General features: G+C 51.5%; 1 protein-coding gene across 1 annotated transcript in view; it reads left to right on the forward strand.

Moving 5' to 3' along the window:
* Rpn10 (regulatory particle non-ATPase 10) overlaps positions 1–15,228 on the forward strand; it is a 33,640-nt gene extending 18,412 nt beyond the window's left edge. Inside the window, exons 6-9 of the mRNA XM_037236050.1 lie at positions 1,020–1,271; positions 1,626–1,734; positions 14,313–14,374; positions 14,918–15,228. Coding sequence (XP_037091945.1) covers positions 1,020–1,271; positions 1,626–1,734; positions 14,313–14,374; positions 14,918–15,094 — 600 coding nt within the window. The 3' untranslated portion in view covers positions 15,095–15,228. The remainder of the gene's footprint in view (positions 1–1,019; positions 1,272–1,625; positions 1,735–14,312; positions 14,375–14,917) is intronic.
* The last annotated feature ends 2,786 nt before the right edge of the window (positions 15,229–18,014 follow it).

Consider the following 18,014-nt stretch of genomic DNA (forward strand, 5'->3'; position numbering starts at 1 on the left):
CTTGTTATAAGTTTTTGCCGGTGCTCGAATGCCATCGATACCTTTCTTGTGGCGCTCCGTACCTATCTGGGCAACTGGCGGAGTTTGCCGCACCATTATCAAGACCCTTTATTGCCGTTCACGGTTTACTGGTATCACCACTTCTACGAGCACGCTCTCGTGCTGGCAGTGCGGCCGGAAGCCGAGCAAGGTCCGAGTTCAGCTCCGTAAATTTCAAAGTTTTTGTAACAACTCGACCCGGTCACGTCTTTGACATGCGCCGTCATGGCTTTTTGACGAAATGTTTATGATGGAACGCCGTGAAATGTGTACGAATAAACGGCGCAATGCCGTACCAGTTAAGCTGTAATGGTCTCAAGGCACTCGTAGCCTGTTGGATCTGTTGGTGTATGTCTGCACTGTTTCAACATCACCGCTTCCTCACCTCCCCATTCGATTAACATGGGACGCGTACAATGTTCAAATCGAAAAGAGTCATGGCAGGCGGTTTGGAAACACTCAGATCTCATCGACCAGGTGTTACGGTGGCGTGCTGGTAGCCTCCGCTGACAAAGCCGAAAACAAAGAGTGGCGCTGACCAACGTATAGCTCTCTTTAGGTCCGGGTTTTCCAACATGCCCTGGCCGCGACTGCCTACGATTGGCATACATTTTGCTGGATGGGGACTGGCGCTTACCCGGGGACGAACTGCTAACGTTGCGACGAAACGAGCAGCACTCGAGACGTCCTTTGCCTGATCCGCCGTAGAAACCAGCGGAGGCCTTTGCCAGGCTAATGCAGAAGCAGCGCAGCGGATGCACGGTGACGGAAAACAAGCTGGCGACTATAGAGGTCGTGTCGGTCTTGCTGCGACGCTACTTCGCAAAGGAAGGGCATGGAAGCCGGTGTCCTTCAAGTGCAATACATGTTATTGCGGTCTCGATATGTATTGTAACTAAAAAAAACTTGCGTATCATTACATAAGCGATAGTACGAAAGTACTGCTACTGGCCGCTGACGGCAGCCACTGCTCTGGCCAGGGTGAGGACGGTGCCGGCGCGCCTGGCATCGGCGGCGGCTCGGGCTTCGAGTTCGGCGTCGACCCCAATGAAGACCCGGAGCTGGCGCTGGCGCTGCGCGTCTCGATGGACGAGCAGCGCGCGCTGCAGCAGCAGCAGGAGCAGGGGCGCGAGACGGCGCCGGCGGCCGGCGCGCCCGTGGACGCGGCGGCGGCGGCGGCGGCACCGGCCGGCCGCGCCGCTGCCACCGGCGAGGAGGCCATGTTGGAACAGGTGAGCATCGCAGCTAGCGACCGGCCGCTGCTGGAGTCCCCCTCTCCCCTTACACTGGGGACGGTGTTGTGTGGATGGCTTGGGAGGCGCAGGGAGGTGAGGTGGGGGGGGGGGGGGGGGGGTGGGCGTGCTAATGCACGCACAGCTGTGTACTCCGGCGGCAGTATGACACGTATCTGGCATTGTCACCAGCGGCAGTCGGACGTAAGTCGTAGTGCGTACCGGCCGGCATGTTGGGCGCGCGCGTCAGGCAGTGGGAGATGGCACGCGACGCTGTACTGTGGCCACGGCTGTCACCAGCGGCCCCAGCCGGCGCGGCCAGGGCAGCCCGCATGACTCAGCCGCCCGCCGCAGGCTCTGGCCATGTCCATGGGAGGCGGCACCCCGCCGGCACCGCCTGACTTCGCCGCCATGACCGAAGAGGAGCAGATCGCCTACGCCATGCAGATGTCAATGGCCGACCGTGAGTAGGGAAGGGAAGGGAGGGAGGTAGAGAGCGGCGCAAACTGTTGCCTCTTCCCCTCCCGCACTTCCATCTCTCGCCCGTCCTTACCGTCGCCTCCCTCCCCGTCTGGTCTTTTCATCACTCCCCCCCCCCCCCCCCCCCTCTCCCGGAGCTTGGCCTTTCCCAGGTCTGCCATGCAGACGGGCCGGGTTATGGCTGATTCGTGTGCCGAGTCACCACGGGCAGCTGGCAGGCTGCTGATGCTGCGGTGCTGAGTGATGTCGTCCCACGTTACCATTCGCGGTCGGGTGGCGCAAAACTACACTCATTATCATCAGATTATCATCAGGGAGCCTTGACCTTGGGGTGGTGTGGCGATCTGTATGTACTGACGGCCGGTGCGCGAGGGCTCCAACCGCCTTGTTCGGCTTTGCTTTCGTGGCGAAGCGGTATTGAAACGCTCCCAACTTACGGCATGTTTTGATGGAAGACACAACTTGGCCGCACTTGAGCCGATCAATAGTCAAGGCTTGATGATTCGCTCAATGATGCGGAGCCTGAACTGCTTCGGTCCGACCGCCGACTATCCGCCTCACAGGGGCTTGCGTCGGCCGGTCACTGTATTGGTACGGGCCTCATTCACACCTTGTTTGCGGGCCCGCGCCGGCCATTACGCCGGTGACTGACTTACGCATGCATCGCGTTCAACGACAACCGTGTACAGCACTCAGGGTCAGACGGTGTACACTAGTGATGTCAGATTAAAGCAGTTTCAAACGACTGTGTGACCTGACGCCGATTGGCGCGTGGATGACGTGACTGAGGCCAGCCATTTTTACCCACAGTTATTTTGGCACTGTGTGATGTTTTTCACCGCGCTGGCGACCACCACATTATATTTTTATTAGTGTATCTACTTAGTGTAATTTTCAGTTGGCTGATGTGTTCTAATGACAAGTTTTTCAAAGCTACTGTGGCCAAGATCCTTAAATCGCAGCATATTCAAGAAAATTGCAGTTTGTTCGCACAAAAAAGCTTATTCGGTCATGGAGGCACTTCCAAAATTAGGGGCCATAGGTAGGTATGGGTATGGCGGGTTTGGCGGAACCATAACCCCTTCGAGGTATGGCGTTTAGTACAAGTAGGTTTAGTACACTAGGTCATGTTTTGGGGGCCTGGTGTTGTTTTGTTTGTATGGCAAGGCCGAGTGGCGGTGTCGCAAGCCGCGTTGTACTACCGCCAATCCCATCTTTGGGAGACTTGGCGTTCGCGGTCTCTCCTTTTGGTGACGCTGCACGCTGTCGCGACATGCCGTCTCTGTGATGGGCGTGCATAGGTTCTCCTTTTTCGAAGATGTGTAAAGTGAATGCCACTGAGCTCGCGTCCCCTCGGATTATGGCAACGGCCAAACGTTGCCAGAGCTGAACACTTTCTCGTATGTGGCCGGACGAGGAAATCAGTCCAGTCTCTAGACTTCCGGCAACATTTCTCGTCGATGGACCACAGGCTCCTCAAACGCAACTGGTTGTAATTGAGACCGCGGAGCGGGGCTCGAGCGTTTTCTGTTCTTTCCGTATTCGGCTTCTTTAGCTGTGGCGCCAGCGGCTATCGCGGAAGGGATGAGGTTGGAGGTGGCAAACGTATTAATGCATGTGGCATCCCATGCCAAGGTCTTGCCATGGGCAAACGGAAATATGGTCATACCATGGGCCTTTTACTGGGCATTTTATTGATTGTGAAATCTGTGTCGCATTCCAGCACATGTCACTTGTAACGTGCGATTTGTTGAAGTCTTCCTTTACAGCTTGGCCTGAATGGTGCTTCTCATGAAGCTTCTTAATCTTCTGTTGAAATACTCTTTTAAAAAGCTGCTCAGTGCGGTAAGGTTTCCAGTGCTAGAGAAGTCAGTTGTTGGGAGGAAACAGCGTGAGTGTAGGTACACCTCGGCGAATGCATGTAAGTCGCACTACGGCGAATGCTTTTTATTTGACTGGTCACAGGACCGACGTTTTTGCACATGTGACGTGTACTATTTTCAGGGCAAGCTTTTCATCCACTAACACCATACAAAAACATATGAAATATGAAGTGCTTGGGATGATATATAAGAGGCGGAATCAGACATGCAGATGGGCACTTCGATTCACAATTCATTACCCACTCCGTTCATACCTATCCGTTATGAAGCGCGGAAATTTAACACCGCCTGAACTTTATTTGCAATGCCGTTTAAGCAACATTGTTTGCTTTAAAGAATAAAGGCGCGGACAGTTCGTTGAAGCCAAAATTGCATCGCTGCACCATGTCTGGATTTACTGCAAAGATGATGGAGCGCCAAAGCTTCGATGTGTTTTGCAATGGCAACTTACGTTGTGGCAAATAAAGGAACTTACATTCCAAATCTGGATGCTCCTGTCGGCCCATTTTGTTTCGCCTAGCTATCGGACAGGACTGAGTCGAGTTAACCCAGAAATTAAAATGAGAGGCCACAAAACGGATTAGTGTTTCAACTGCATTGTGTGAATACAGCAGTACTTTTATGGAGGAAAACAAAAGATGATGGGAGAAGAGCATTTGTGTGTTAAGCAAGGCAGAGGATGCGTGGATGCAGGGTGAACGAGGGCGAAAAATGACTGCCCTCAGCGAAATGTGCCCATATTTTAGGCACGCAGTGACTTTGGACTGCAAATATGCGTTCTGGTGGTGGCCTTATCTAAGTTCAACATCACCGAGCCGTCATTTTAAATGTATTCACAGAGATGAGTCAAGCATTGCGAGACCAATCCCTTCCTTCCCTGCCACTTCCACATAAACGACTGTAGCAGTGCTACACAAACGAATATTCTGAAACGTTTAGAGCAATGATGTTGGACACATTTGCGGCTTCTCGGTAGAGTCTCCCTTTTCGGTTAGTTGTGCTTAATGTTCGCTATGAAACTATGCTGGATGTCGTATAAAGATTGATGGTGTCTGTGATTCAGTCACATTCAGCTCAGTCGATTAATTTGACGGAAGAGATGCCGTTGTGGTTGAGACGACCGCAGTGCTCTGCGGCGTCCGGGCGTCCATTTACCACCATTTAAGGCACGCCTCGACTCCAGCGTACGACTTTTTGGGGCGCGCGGAATGTGTCTTCTCGTCATAAAGGTTATTCACTTCGAGTAATCCGGGAAGATACCCTGCGCCGCGCGGGACGAGCGGGCCACTAACATACGGGGCAGTTGTGCACCATGATGTACGGACGTGATGCTGACTCCGCTAATATATCAAAGGTTAAATTAATAGACCCAGACATCTTTGGCAACCAATACCATCGTGTTTGATCGATGTGTTGCAAAATTTATTTTTGATAAAAGAACATTGCTTGCCAAGTTTTGGCGGCCATGGGTCCAGCCAGATCTGGCATTGATAATCAACAAATCAACAAATGTTTGAATGAATTGCGATCTGTGCAGTTGGGATCTATAAGTCCGAACAACGTCAATATGTTGGGTGGATATGCGTCACCATGAACAAGACAGACAGACGATGTATGCTTATGTAGCTTCCATAACCTCTCGACTTAGGCTTCTGGCATTCGAAATCAGGTTCGGAAAAGGTGACGTCGTTCGCTGTTCTGTTGATTACGGGCATGTCTGGCTGCGAGGTTCGCTTGGGAGTCGTAGCCGGCACATCCGCCTCCACACTGTTGAATGTGTTACACGTTCTCATCTGTTCCGCTGAGATCGGACATCAATCCTTCGAATGTCCCAAAACGGCTTAGCCCATGGTTTGCCCACGAGAACGCATGTTCTGCTGCACAGATTCACCGGCATTTTGGCCAGTGTGACTGCCAGTGTTCTACGCCAGAGCCTGTGAGCCTCGTGCCGCCGTGACACCGGATCGCTGAGGTCGGGGCCCGGTTTCGGTCCGTGTTTTTCAGCTTGCCTCGGAGCTTAATGCCAACCTTTTCCGTGCTCTTCTTGCCATCCCTGTCAAGTGTTGACAAACGCATTCAAGTGTTCTGTACCAGAGGGCGTCGCGGGTGAAACGTCTGGTCAGCTAAAGGCGTTTGTGCTATGCAGCTGCAGCTAAATGCAGCTAAATGCAGCTGCAGCTAAATGCAGCTAAATGCGTTTGCGGTCAGCATAGGGTCTGTTAAAATGGGGTGTAAATCCTTATGTTTCTGCATCACTAGAGCACATTGCTGTGGCGATGGCTGTTAAAAGAAGTATGCCTCCTTTTGGGCATCACTTCAAAGCAGTTAGGCGGCGAGACCAGTTATTTCTGATAATAGCACTAGGTAGTGTCACGGCGGCACTATTAAGATATGTTAAGCAAATTAATTTTAATCTTCAGGTTCAAATTGCGCAGTCTTCCAAATTGGTCCAAACACGCTGTCACAGCACTAGATTTCTTTCGTCTCTTGTAATCCCAGTGTAGCCCTGTTTCTCGACAGCTGACGACGGTAGAATATGCTGATGTTCGTCGTCACCTGTTGCGCATTCGAGGTGCCACTTTTGACCTCCTGTAACCCGCTCACTGATGTCCTTCGGTCTTGGAAGTGGCGCTGGTTTTGGTATGAATGACGTCAGTACAAATGAGCGTTTGCGATTGGTACACCGGGCGACGCAAGCCGCCGGCCGAGAACAGCATTGGTGGTAGTTTGAATGCCACTACAGACCATGTGATAAGTCTTTTTCCCAAAAGCTAAGTGTGCTTCGAGAGGACCCACTGTGCTGAACGCCTAGGGAAGAAAGCAAAGCCATGATGGGACGTTTCGTTGAATTTACGTGATGACGGACGTGGCCGAAAATTTAGGGGATTACTTGCATAGTGGTGTGCAGAGAGTCCAACGGCATTTAGCCCGTCAGGGTAGCCGGAGTTGTGAGGAAGCCGCATATTTATTGTGCATGGGTTCTCAAGCAACCAACATCAACCTTGTTGGTAGTGGAGCGAACCACAAAAGTTGTTTCTGCATTTTGAAAGAAGCGTTGCGTCCTATGACATCAATGAAGCGAATGGACAATGTATTTAGCTACTCATTCAGATGAATTCATGTCATGGACAATTTTATCGACCAGCAGCCATTTCTCAAAGCGAAAGCACAATCTTACGCCATGTGCTAATGTGTACTTTCGATTTTACAAACTACATATTAAGCCGGTTCCTCAAAGCCGTCACGTAACCTTTGTTGTAGTTTGTACCTTTGGCAGTGGCGTAGATTTGTGCGTCCCGTTGCCAGGACAACGACCATCAAACTTGAGATAATGCTAGCCTTACTGTATTACCTTAACCCGAACCGCCGTCGATTAAGGTAAAATGATTTATAAGCTTTCACTTGTCTGGCTTGATAATCGAACCGACCAAATTATTTGACGATTTTGGGGATTTATCTCCAGCTATAATTATGACGCTTTGGATGAAAAGCAACGCTTGTCAGGATGTGAAAGCAAAGGGACAAGTGCCGATGGTGCGGTGGCTGACGGGTCTGGGTGCGGGTTGCGATTACCTGCGATGCGCGCGTTTCTGCCAGGGTGAGAGGCAGTTGACGCTATGTAGCCTAAGCAGCGGAGTGCGCTGAGTGCTGAGTGCTGAGTGCCACGTAATAAACAGAGCAACACGTGTTGCAGACGGTGTGTGGCCTTGTGGAGATGGGTGCGGAACGGGGGGTTGATTTTGGTGGCAATGTTGTTCATAATTGATAAATTCGGTGAAGGAAGCTACCTTTCATTCATCAGCTCTTTCAGCGCTCAGTTTGATCCCAAAATGCTCCACTCATGGAGGCGTTATTTTGCATTACGATTGTGATCGAGATCATGTGAATAGTAAGTACGCAATGCTTGTGCTTACTAAGGATGTCTTAGGCATTGAAGGTGGGATTGCCAGACCTTAGCCTTCAGAGCTTAAGGGAATATGTGAAGTAAACACGAGCTGTCAATGATCACTGAAAAAGGGCTTTTCATGGATCCAATCATAAGCAGCCTGCTGTACTTGTCATCGGAACAGGGTATTTCTGTATGGCTGATCATTGAAAGTAAGTTTCTGTTATATGACTTCACGCAGGCTAGGTGCTGCCTTATGACATAGTGATGCACAAGATGTATGCAGCCGTGTTATCCAAATGATGTCAATTTTAGAGAATAATTTTTGCGTCATGCTTAGCTATTTTATTACCATTTATTGCACATCATAACGTTTTCAACCAGGGTAGGCATTGCAGGCAATGGTGCTGTCCATACATCACTTTGAAAGTGCCGGGAATACAATTTCCACACACATAGCATATATGGTATTCATAACAAGTATTGTGACAGCCACACAAATTTATCAGCTGGGATCTATTTTGATGTTTTTGCAAGGGAAGCTCCTTGACCAGGCAGTTTTTTCTTTGACCAGGCAGACCGACGGAACCCTCCCCCTCCCCCCCCCCCGGCCCACACGGCTGAGAGTTGGCGGAACCGCCTACGCCCCACTGCAGACGATAATGACCAGCAACAGCGGGATCGTGTTACCACTCTCGGGTCATATTCGCGTTCGGTGGTGTGATGGTCAGGCACAGAAACCTTAATGACATAGAGCGTCCAGCGCGATGTGCTTTTCTATGCCTAGCAATCTGCGAAGGATAATTTCCGTTGCAGTTGCGAGTATATTGGTATGCGCTTGATAGCACCGTTTTAGCGACCCACTGAAATGTTCACTTACTTTTACGTGATTGAGTGCGTGATATTAGTTATGTTTCTTTTCGCAAAAAGGTATAACGGAAACAGCTTTGTTGTGCACGTGAATAAATCTTTGAATGGTTAACTTTCGCGCCCTTCTTTTAACCATCCGCTGGTTATGAATTTTGCAATGCGAGCCCATTGTTCAGGAGCTGCTGTTTAAAGAAGTGTTTTTGAAGACTGTTGACACGTTTGTGATATGTTAATATGATGACCCAGCGTAAACTGCTGGATGAAGACAGGGACCGCTCGCAATCTCCAGAATGCTCCAGCCTAGGACCAGGCTAAGCCCGAGTGGTCCGTGCGCATCAGCATTGGCGTTACGGTGATGGCATCGTCACCCCGCTCACCTCCCAGGATGCTGTGGTGCTGCCGTTGCAAAGGAGAAAACTGGCGCGTTTTGGCCAAATCCAGGTCACTCGGTTCGCTCTTTTTTTGTCGGAGCCCGACAAAAAATTACGCACTTTCTTGCCAGTGGCTGGAAAGTTGGCAACGCAAATTGAAAAATGGTTCCACTGTGATACCACTTTTAGGGCCGGCTTCGTCATCGATTGGGCCGCATAAGTGGACCGCTGGCCGAGCGAAAGCTGGCTGTCCTGTTAGAGGCCTACTGGTCAGGGTAGAAAGGCTAGGACAGGGCCGGCCTTGCGTCGGAGGCTTGCGTTCCTGGCGCGGCTGCCTCCTCCGGGCACTTTCACTCTCGTTAGGGTGCTACGGCAGAAAGGTCACTGCGCTTTTAGCCTGGTTCTTCCGACGGTACGGTAAGCATCGGACTCAATGGCGGACAGATCCACAATGTCGTCCTGGGGGGGGGGGGGGGGGGGGGCTGGAGAGGGAGTAACCCGATTTGGGTCCAAAATTTGAATATTTGTTCTACTTTGTTCGAAGACTCATCGCGTTTGGCTTTCTTTTCTTTCAAAAATGTCTAAATAAACAGATTTTTGTCATAGTTTGTTGATTTTGTCCAAGTCCGGAAACACGTCTTTCCCATCTTGGGCCATCTACGTGCGTGTGTGGGGGGAGGGGGAGCCATGGTCCGGTTCCTCCTCCCCTTGGATCCGCCCTTGATCGGACCTTTTGACTTTTCTGTTGTTTTTAGCGGTGTGTCGTGTCTGTTGTCTGTTTCTGTTGCCATTCGACGTCAGAGGCGGATCTAGCTTGGAGTTTTTTTGGTGGGGGGGGGGGGGGGGCAACAGTTCGTCGCCAGCTGGTTGGTGTGGGATCCGAGGTCCAGTGCACTTCACAAACACGATGTTTGCGCAAAGTATGACTAAGCCGCGTCAACATGCGTTTTGTTTTGATATTCAAATCGCTGCCGACTTTTCTTCATGAATTTTTTCTGTTCCGAAACGGAAAGAAATGTTTGATGCCGCATCACCAAAGTTAAAACAGACGGTGAGTAGGCGAAACTTTTACGAAGTTCTGGGAATGTTTTGGAGGGGCCAAAACATACTCGCAGAGTTTTTTGGGGGGCCATGGCCCTGTGCCCCCCCAGGATCTGCCTATGTTTGACGTTAAAATAATTCCCAAAATAATTGGGCGGTGTCTTCACAGCTGGCTCAAGCACAAAAGTTTTCATTGCATCATATCGCTCAGTCACCCAAAAGTTCGTCAACCACCTCATGAAGTCGAACGTTAAAGCCGCTGTATGAAGGCGTTGGCGTGACGGCCACGCCAAGCAGTCACTGGTGGGAAATTTGATGTGGTAGCAAAGGTGCAAGCATCGACTTCGAACTTACGTATTATCGTCCGTCTACAGGTAAGATGGTAACGAGATATTTGCTATCTCTTCTCGCGGACAGGTTGACTGTCACTTTCCCAGTTCTAGTTTCTAAAATGTGAATTGCTGCGTTCGTTTTCGTGTGCGGATATTTTCTATGCCACGATGTGGATGAATTTGGAGGATTTGTAAAAAAATAAACAGTTAATTATTATTATATTACACTATAACAGACAGTTATCTTTTAGAAACCCTCGGCAACCAGATTGTGCCCAGTGCTCAGGTTTTCTTTTTAAGGAGCCGACCCCGCATGGTAAATCTCATTTGACTCCATGCTCACCACCATGCAAGGAAGGGATTTCGTTTCCCTTGCTTTGTCTAACGTATGTGCCGTGATGTTTGCGACACACTTATGTGTCTTAAGGTTTGTGCAATAAATGCGGCAAAAGCTTGAAACACTCTTCAGACAAAAGGATATGCGAATATGAAGCCACTATTCCACGAATTCAACCAAACGTCATATTATGGCTTTGATTTCTCCCTATTGTGTCCAACTAATCGGTTCTTTTCTAGGCGCACTGGCTTTGGGGGAGTTTCACATGTTCCGATGTCTTTGCCCACTGGGCCAATCGCAAACGGTTTTTTATTCGCACCAGTAAAAGCGCGCCCGGCGGTTGTTATGACGACGGTGATCGCGACTGCGGGGAAGAAGTGTAGTGCTGTTACCAAACGTTGACAGCGGAATTGGGACCTGAAAACAAGTGAAATAAAAATCGTTATGTCTCGAAGTTGCTGTAGTGGCATTGCCTAGTGTTTTGATTGCACCTAACTAGTCCTGAGGTTTCACTAAGTTGTTTTTGAAATATACCCTAAAGGTGCGACACTCCCGTTTCCACTTTTGCTCGAGGATAGCGAAGCTATCAATTAAGATAATTAATTGTTATCTAACAAGCAAGTCATTGTCAGGTACGTTGTCAGTTTCAATAAAACACATGCAGTCGGTAAGGTTTTGGAATGAGAGAGAGGATGGGTGCTTTCATTGACATATCGCAATGCGTTATGAACTGCAAGCTCCCTTTTTATAGACAACGTAGGTTGGAAAATCACACGCAGCTACAGAATTACAACGCCTGGAGGAACGAAGCTAGAGGATACCTGAACTGCTATGCGTCACATGCGCTTCACCGGGTAGCCAAGCGATGTTTCCGCCCGCCTGGAGCGTCTCTATTAGAAGGCACTCGCTTGACAGACGTCGATCCTGTTCTCCTTTATGGTCGTTTTATCCTGGGTGCTCACAACGCCTCACCTCACCTGGAGCCTGCCTCTGACCGGCGGCCACAGGTGGGACCGTCGTTCGATCCACCTGGGAGTCCTTCCCATCCGGGCAACCGCGCACCGCGGCGCAGGCTCGATGCGCGGGAACCTGGGAGTCCTTCCCATCCGAGCAACCGCACACACCGCAGCGCAGGCTCGGAGTGCGGGAGCCTGGGAGTCCTTCCCATCCGAGCAACCGCACACACCGCGGCGCAGGCTCGATGTTCGGGAAAGGGCTGGTTATCGGAGGTAATCGGACGGCAGCAGGACGGCTCCACCTCTTATTTTAGCCTGAATCCTATCAGTGGCTGAGGCAGACAGAGACAGAAAAGTCGACAGGAACGAACGCTATGCATGCAAAGACATGCTCCTTGCACACCATTGCTATCAATTCGTCAGGTCACATGTTTTTCCCACCACTGAGATACGAAGATGCAGTGGAAAAGTATGCTCCGATGTGATAAATTTTTGCTATGTCATCAACAACATCAAAACATGCAGTTGTGATGATGTAGGATAGCTTTGTTAGTAGGATCCCAATCCGCGATCTCGTGATTGTCGTTTTTCAATCCCAGCATCCGGCGATTCGAACAATATTGAGGTCTGGACACATTACAACGTGTTTTTGCACGTACAGCGCGATTTGTGCAACACTTGCAAGCCCGACACGAGCCCGACGTCGCTTTCATTCGCGCGGCCTACTGCGTTGTAAGTTTATGCGCGCCTGTGGGACCCACAAAAGCGGGGAAGGCCCACAGAAAGGAGACGTTCTTTACTCCAGGAAGTAATGAGTTACAGCTGATGAATGAATGGTGCACGGGTGTGTTTCCGAGAGCAGATAACGGAGAGCGCGTCTGACAGACTTAGAGCTTACCACCACGCAGCGTGCTATCGCTAAGTGCCGCGCTGTGCACTCTGCCAAAGTGCTGTAAGTTACTTAGGTTGCCTTTCTTCTAATGCTGCTGCCCAGCCCCAGCTCCCTCGGGACATTTACCAGTCACATGATATCGCTATTCGGATGTTGTGATACCTATTTTGCTAACATGTGGTGGCGGGCAGCCAAAGCGCCAAAAAGCAGGGGTGATATGACTGATCATAATCGCTGCCCCGTTTCTTCAGTCTCATAGCATTTTACGAAGCGGATGTCTATTAACGTGAAAATGCACTTGGCCTGCCTAAAGGAACTGGAGAAAAACGTAACGGTCCACGTGGATGGAGCTGTGTGTGTGTCTTTGGGAGTGCCGCTGCCGCTGTCAGGTGTTCGCCTCGGTCGTACATCGTCGAGCCAAAACTCCCAAGAGGCCGCTGCCGCCCCCTCCCCCCGCGGGAAAGGACAAAAAACAGTAAAAAAATGTCCATGATGTAGGGAAGTGATGTTCGCTTGTAACTTGGCTGTCGACTGCCGTGTCTGGCCGTTTGGCCGCCCTCCTGGGACTATTGTCACCGCTGTGTGTGTGTGTGTGTGTGTGTGTATGTGTATGTGTGTGTGTGTGTGTGTGTGTGTGTGTGTGTGTGTGTGTGTGTGTGTGTGTGTGTGTGTGTGTGTGTGTATATATATATATATATATATATTATATATATATATATATATATATATATATATATATATATATATATATGTCGGACTGCTGACTGCCGTGTCTGGCCCGATCGGCCGCCCTCCCGGCACCATTTCTCGCCCCTGCGTGTGTGTGTGTATATATGTCTGGACTGCCGACTGCTGTGTCTGGCCCGATCGGCCGCCCTCCTTGACCCATTTGTCCACCGCTGTGTGTGTTATATGTCTGGACTGCTGACTGCCGTGTCTGGCCCGATCGGCCCGCCCTCCCGGGACCATTTTTCGCCCCTGTGTGTGGTGTGGGTGTGGGTGTTGGGTGTGGGTGTGGGGTGTGTGGATGTGTGGATGTATATATATATATATATATATATATTATATATATATATATATATATATGTGTGTGTGTGTGTGTGGACTGCCGACTGCCGTGTCTGGTCCGATCGGCCGCCCTCCCGGGACCATTTTTCGCCCCTGTGTGTATGTGTGTGTATACGTGTGGACTGCCGACTGCCGTGTCTGGTCCGATCGGCCGCCCTCCCGGGACCATTTGTCACAGATAACCGGCGCGTCGCCGAATAACGTCGCAATCGGGCACCGCCGTCGCCATCGGCGTCGGCCGGCCATTTGTCGCCGGCGCCCCGCGGCGCCCTCCGTCGGCTTTGTCGGCTGGCGTTAATAATTAAGAGCATCTGTTTGCGTCGAAGGAAATCGCGATTGCTGCAAAAGGCGTCGCATCTTTTCTTAACGATGACATCTTTACGAATAAAACGTTTGGAAGGCATGTCCATTGAAACCCTAGTGGTGATGCATCAAAAGTCCTCCCATCCACGGAATTCCTTACGGCCTTATTTCCGAGAGCGCTTTCAGTTACGTACGCTTATGTGTGATGGGAGGCAAATTTGCACCTGATTTAAGTTTTCAAAGAAAGGCTCAGCGTACTGAGCAGATGAGGCGGAAAACTAATTTCCTCTCAGAAGACTCGATCCTGCCCCACCTGGCTTTAATTACGTAATTTCAGTCACGTTGGGCTGGAGGCAGTTGGAGCATTCACATCCTGCTGACGCCGAACTGAAAATTGTGTAGCGGCCATACTGGCGCCTCGTTTGTCTTGTGGCTCCCATACAAATTTGCATCTTTGCACCCCGCGGCCACAGAAGTGTGTCACAGGCGCATGCACACAGCCACCGGTACGGGCCAGTACACGCCCAGGCGGGCGGGCAGGCTGGCTCAGCTCAGCACGGAGGGGCGCGTGCCGGGTCGGGGCCGTGGTAGCCGTCACTGACCAAGCGCGACATCTCCCCAGAGGCCGCCGACGAGACGCCCACCCCGATGGAGACCGATCAGCCGGAACAGGAGAAAAAGCAGGTTGGCTGCCGCGCCCCGCCCGCCGCCCACCGCACTGGACGGGGGGAGGGAAGGGGGGGGGGGGGCGACGCCCAGGAGGGGTGGGGCGCGGGGAGACAGGGACGCCGGGCCACCCCACGCCAGCGGCCTGCGGGCCGTGACGTTCATATTGCTTCCCGCCTGAAATGCCGGCTGTTAGGCCTCGGTTGTAGTGGCGTTTTATCTTGCAGCTGGTGGGCTTCAGCATGGTTACGTATCGGTGTGTGCATATTCGTGTTGCATATGCTGTCTCGTATTGCCGTCTCAGCCCATGTTGTCAGTACACTGTAAGCCTGAGGCGATGCACTCAGATTACTGACACGAGTGCCCAGGGCTATGCGGCCGGCGGCGCTCTCAGCCTTTCCCCGTCTCTGTACGTCCGATGCTCTCTGATGCCGGCGGCGCCCGCCGTAATGAGTGCAATACGACGTGTCCCCGGGGGACGCTAGGTCGGCAGCGATGGGCCGGCGCCGCTGTCTGGCCGTGATGCACGCCGCGCCCGTAACCCCGGCGCGCCGTCGGCAGGGCGACGAGGAGGACTACCTGGAGGTGGTGTCCGACCCGGCTTTCCTCCAGTCGGTGCTTGAGAACCTGCCGGGCGTCGATGCACGCTCCGAGGACGTGCGCCGCGCCATGGGCAACATCGCCGGCGCCCAACCGCCACCCAAGAAGGACGATAAAGACAAGGCCAAGAAGAAGTAGGCGCAGCGCGCCGGCCGGCCGCCGCGCGCCTCATTTGTACGCGATCTGCTGATTTCCGACGGTGCGTCCGATGTATTCGAGGACGGCTGACTCCCTGGACGGGGCCGGGTAATAAATGTGAGGCTGCCGTGGTCGCCTGTCTCTGCGGCCGTTGGTGGGCGTCGGACATCGGCAACAAATTGTCGGTAACGGTCTTGCAAATGGCCGTTTTTCAGGACTAAGGGGGAAATAGTTAGCTTTCTCAGTTCAGCACGAAAGTGCGAGAACTGCGGCTGGCTTGATGAAGATCCTGAGGGACGTTCGCGAGGAGAAATTCACTAAGGGGCTCGGAAACGAATTCCGAATAGAACCATCCCCGTTGACGGTTGTAATTCAAACGATAGCGTGGACTTGGGAATGTACCATCGAACAAAGACAGACGACAGTTGAGCCCAAGGCAACTCAGATGGCCACTCTTGATGCGTTCTTTATTTACTCGGCGGTAAGCCGCGCCGACATAGCGGGCACTAATGAAAGAGTTTCAGCGCACGGGTATTTGCGAGTCGGGGGCGAGCGAATATGCCTGCAGTGACGTGTGCGAGCTCTCAGATAACGTGGAACGCCGTTGCCGTATATATATATATATATATATATATATATATATATATATATATATATATATATATAGTGATGTATTCAAGCCACTGAGGCTATGTGGGACGCCAGTCGTCCAGGGTGGTTGTCTGATTGGATAGCATATACTATCACGTCCCTGCAATTAGCAACGATTGATATGCGATTAATATTCGCAGAGGCCGAAAGCGCGAACATATAACTTCATCGCGCATGCGCGGAATCCATGGCGACATGCCTGCCATGACGTCAGGTATATGCACCATTGGCTAGCAGACCACAAAGTCTCCGTAAAGCCTTCAAGTAGTTGCGAGTCAAGACCGCGGTGACTCATCACTTCGCCAATAAGGTACCGATTGCAATTGCAGAAACGGCCATGTGTGTGCCATGACCCCACGTGACTGTACCTTTGATAACCTGGCCTATGAATGTCACCGCACAGCCTGTGACGATCTGTTGTTGAAAAATGCGGTCACCCGTTACTTTGCCATTAGCGCAATCAAAACCAAATATGAAAATGGCGGCGTGCTAGATATGGCGGCAGGCATACGCGTGTTTGAAATTTGGCCTTTAAGGTCATCGCATAGCTTCCCGACAATTCGGGACAAACGGACAGAGCAGTGACTGACTTTAAGTGGGGTCTGGCCGGTACTAACGCTAGGTCTGATAGTCGTTGGAATAGCTCTGCGAAATTACCTTCTACGTCGCTTGGATAAGAGACTGGCGACTGCTGGTGCAAGCGCTTGGGACCCGTATCCGCTAAGCGACGGAGCTTACTCCTTGAACAGGTATGTGAACACCTGTTGCATTATATGGACAATTTGTGTCATTATTTCTGGAGGTATTCAACATCATTGATGGGATTTCCTGACCGACCCAACTTCTGGCTGTCGAGAGACCTGATCGAAGCCGGGTGTGATGAGCTGACAGACAAGGCTATGTGCAGTGCCTACGTGCATCAGGTAAATAGCTATAAAACACATTCGTGTGATGCGTCTGATAATGCTCCCGAATTGATGGGCGCGAATTTGCTAAGTATTTGCGTCAAGGTACACGCTGCGCCACCCATTTCTGCATGGCAACATTGTCCCGGCATTATTTTGTGTGTACGTGTGTGCGTGTGTGCGCATGCGTGTGTGCGTGTGCGTGTGTGCGCATGCGTGTGTGCGTGTGCGTGTGTGCGCATGCGTGTGTGCGTGTGCGTGTATGCGCGTGCGTGTATGCGCGTGCGTGTGTCCGCGTGCGTTTGCGTGCGTGCGGATCTATCCGGATCTATTGGCAAGACCCACAGCTCTGCCAGTTTTTTCTTTTTAATTTGATCCGAACCCTTTGAATGGTTGGATTTCTGGGATCAGCGCTCACGGTAGCAGTGCTTGTTGTGCGAGCCCTGACCCTCACCATCCGATCGCGCAATTCTAGGCAACGACAGAATTAGTGGCGAAAGCTTAACGTGCCGCAATGCTCGGCGCGGTCCGTCCTGCCCTCTGACGTCAACTGACCATTAGCGCGACCGCTGTCACGGGCCGCAGGCCATACCTGTCAAGGGCAAATAGTGACACCCTGCCACAGGTGGGTGGATCGGGAAGCAGGCTCTCTAACCAACTGAGCCACCGGGTCGGACAGCTGCGGCAATGACGATGTGTTTGCTCACACTGCAGGTACAACCTTGTGACGTTCCACGGCAAGCTATCACCCCGTGCCCACGTTCGGTGACGGCTGTAGCACGTGCGAAAATGAGAGCGCGTCTGCGGCTTTCGTAACCATAAAAACTAATGTGGATGGAGGAGACGAACGGAACAAGGTCTGCGAATTTAAAAAAGCATGTCGCACCAGATCGAATTGAAATGAACTGAATGCCCCTGTTTGCGGGACGCTCACTATTTGCAAGGGTCGTTTAGGAGGAACCAAATGAACAAACAGCTAATCACGACATGCGACACTGGAAACTGTAACTTGCGTTAGCCTCCGCTCTCTTGGTCATCTTTTTTGTAGCGAGCTATGCACAGACAAATGTAGGGGCTTTGGCTACGATTACGTGTTGGTTGTGACCGCAGTGGGCTGACCGCGGTGTTGACGAGCTGCCACTGCGATTGTGCAGAGGTAATGTAGAATGCAGATCATGGTTGATAGGCATTTCCTTAGTTGCGATACGTTTTAGCTGGCAATTCCAAGAGAATGTGTGACTGGCACCAACGACGCTATCCCTTCGCGCAGCGAAGCAGGCGGATACCGCTTATCCCTGCTAAACGGTTTGGACTCTGGATTTCGCTCGCTAGAATTACAATGGCCAGGGTAAGCTGATATCTGA

This window comes from Pollicipes pollicipes, unplaced genomic scaffold (genome assembly GCF_011947565.3).
Source record: "Pollicipes pollicipes isolate AB1234 unplaced genomic scaffold, Ppol_2.1 Scaffold_7261;HRSCAF=8764_pilon_pilon_pilon, whole genome shotgun sequence".
Taxonomy (NCBI): domain Eukaryota; kingdom Metazoa; phylum Arthropoda; class Thecostraca; order Pollicipedomorpha; family Pollicipedidae; genus Pollicipes; species Pollicipes pollicipes.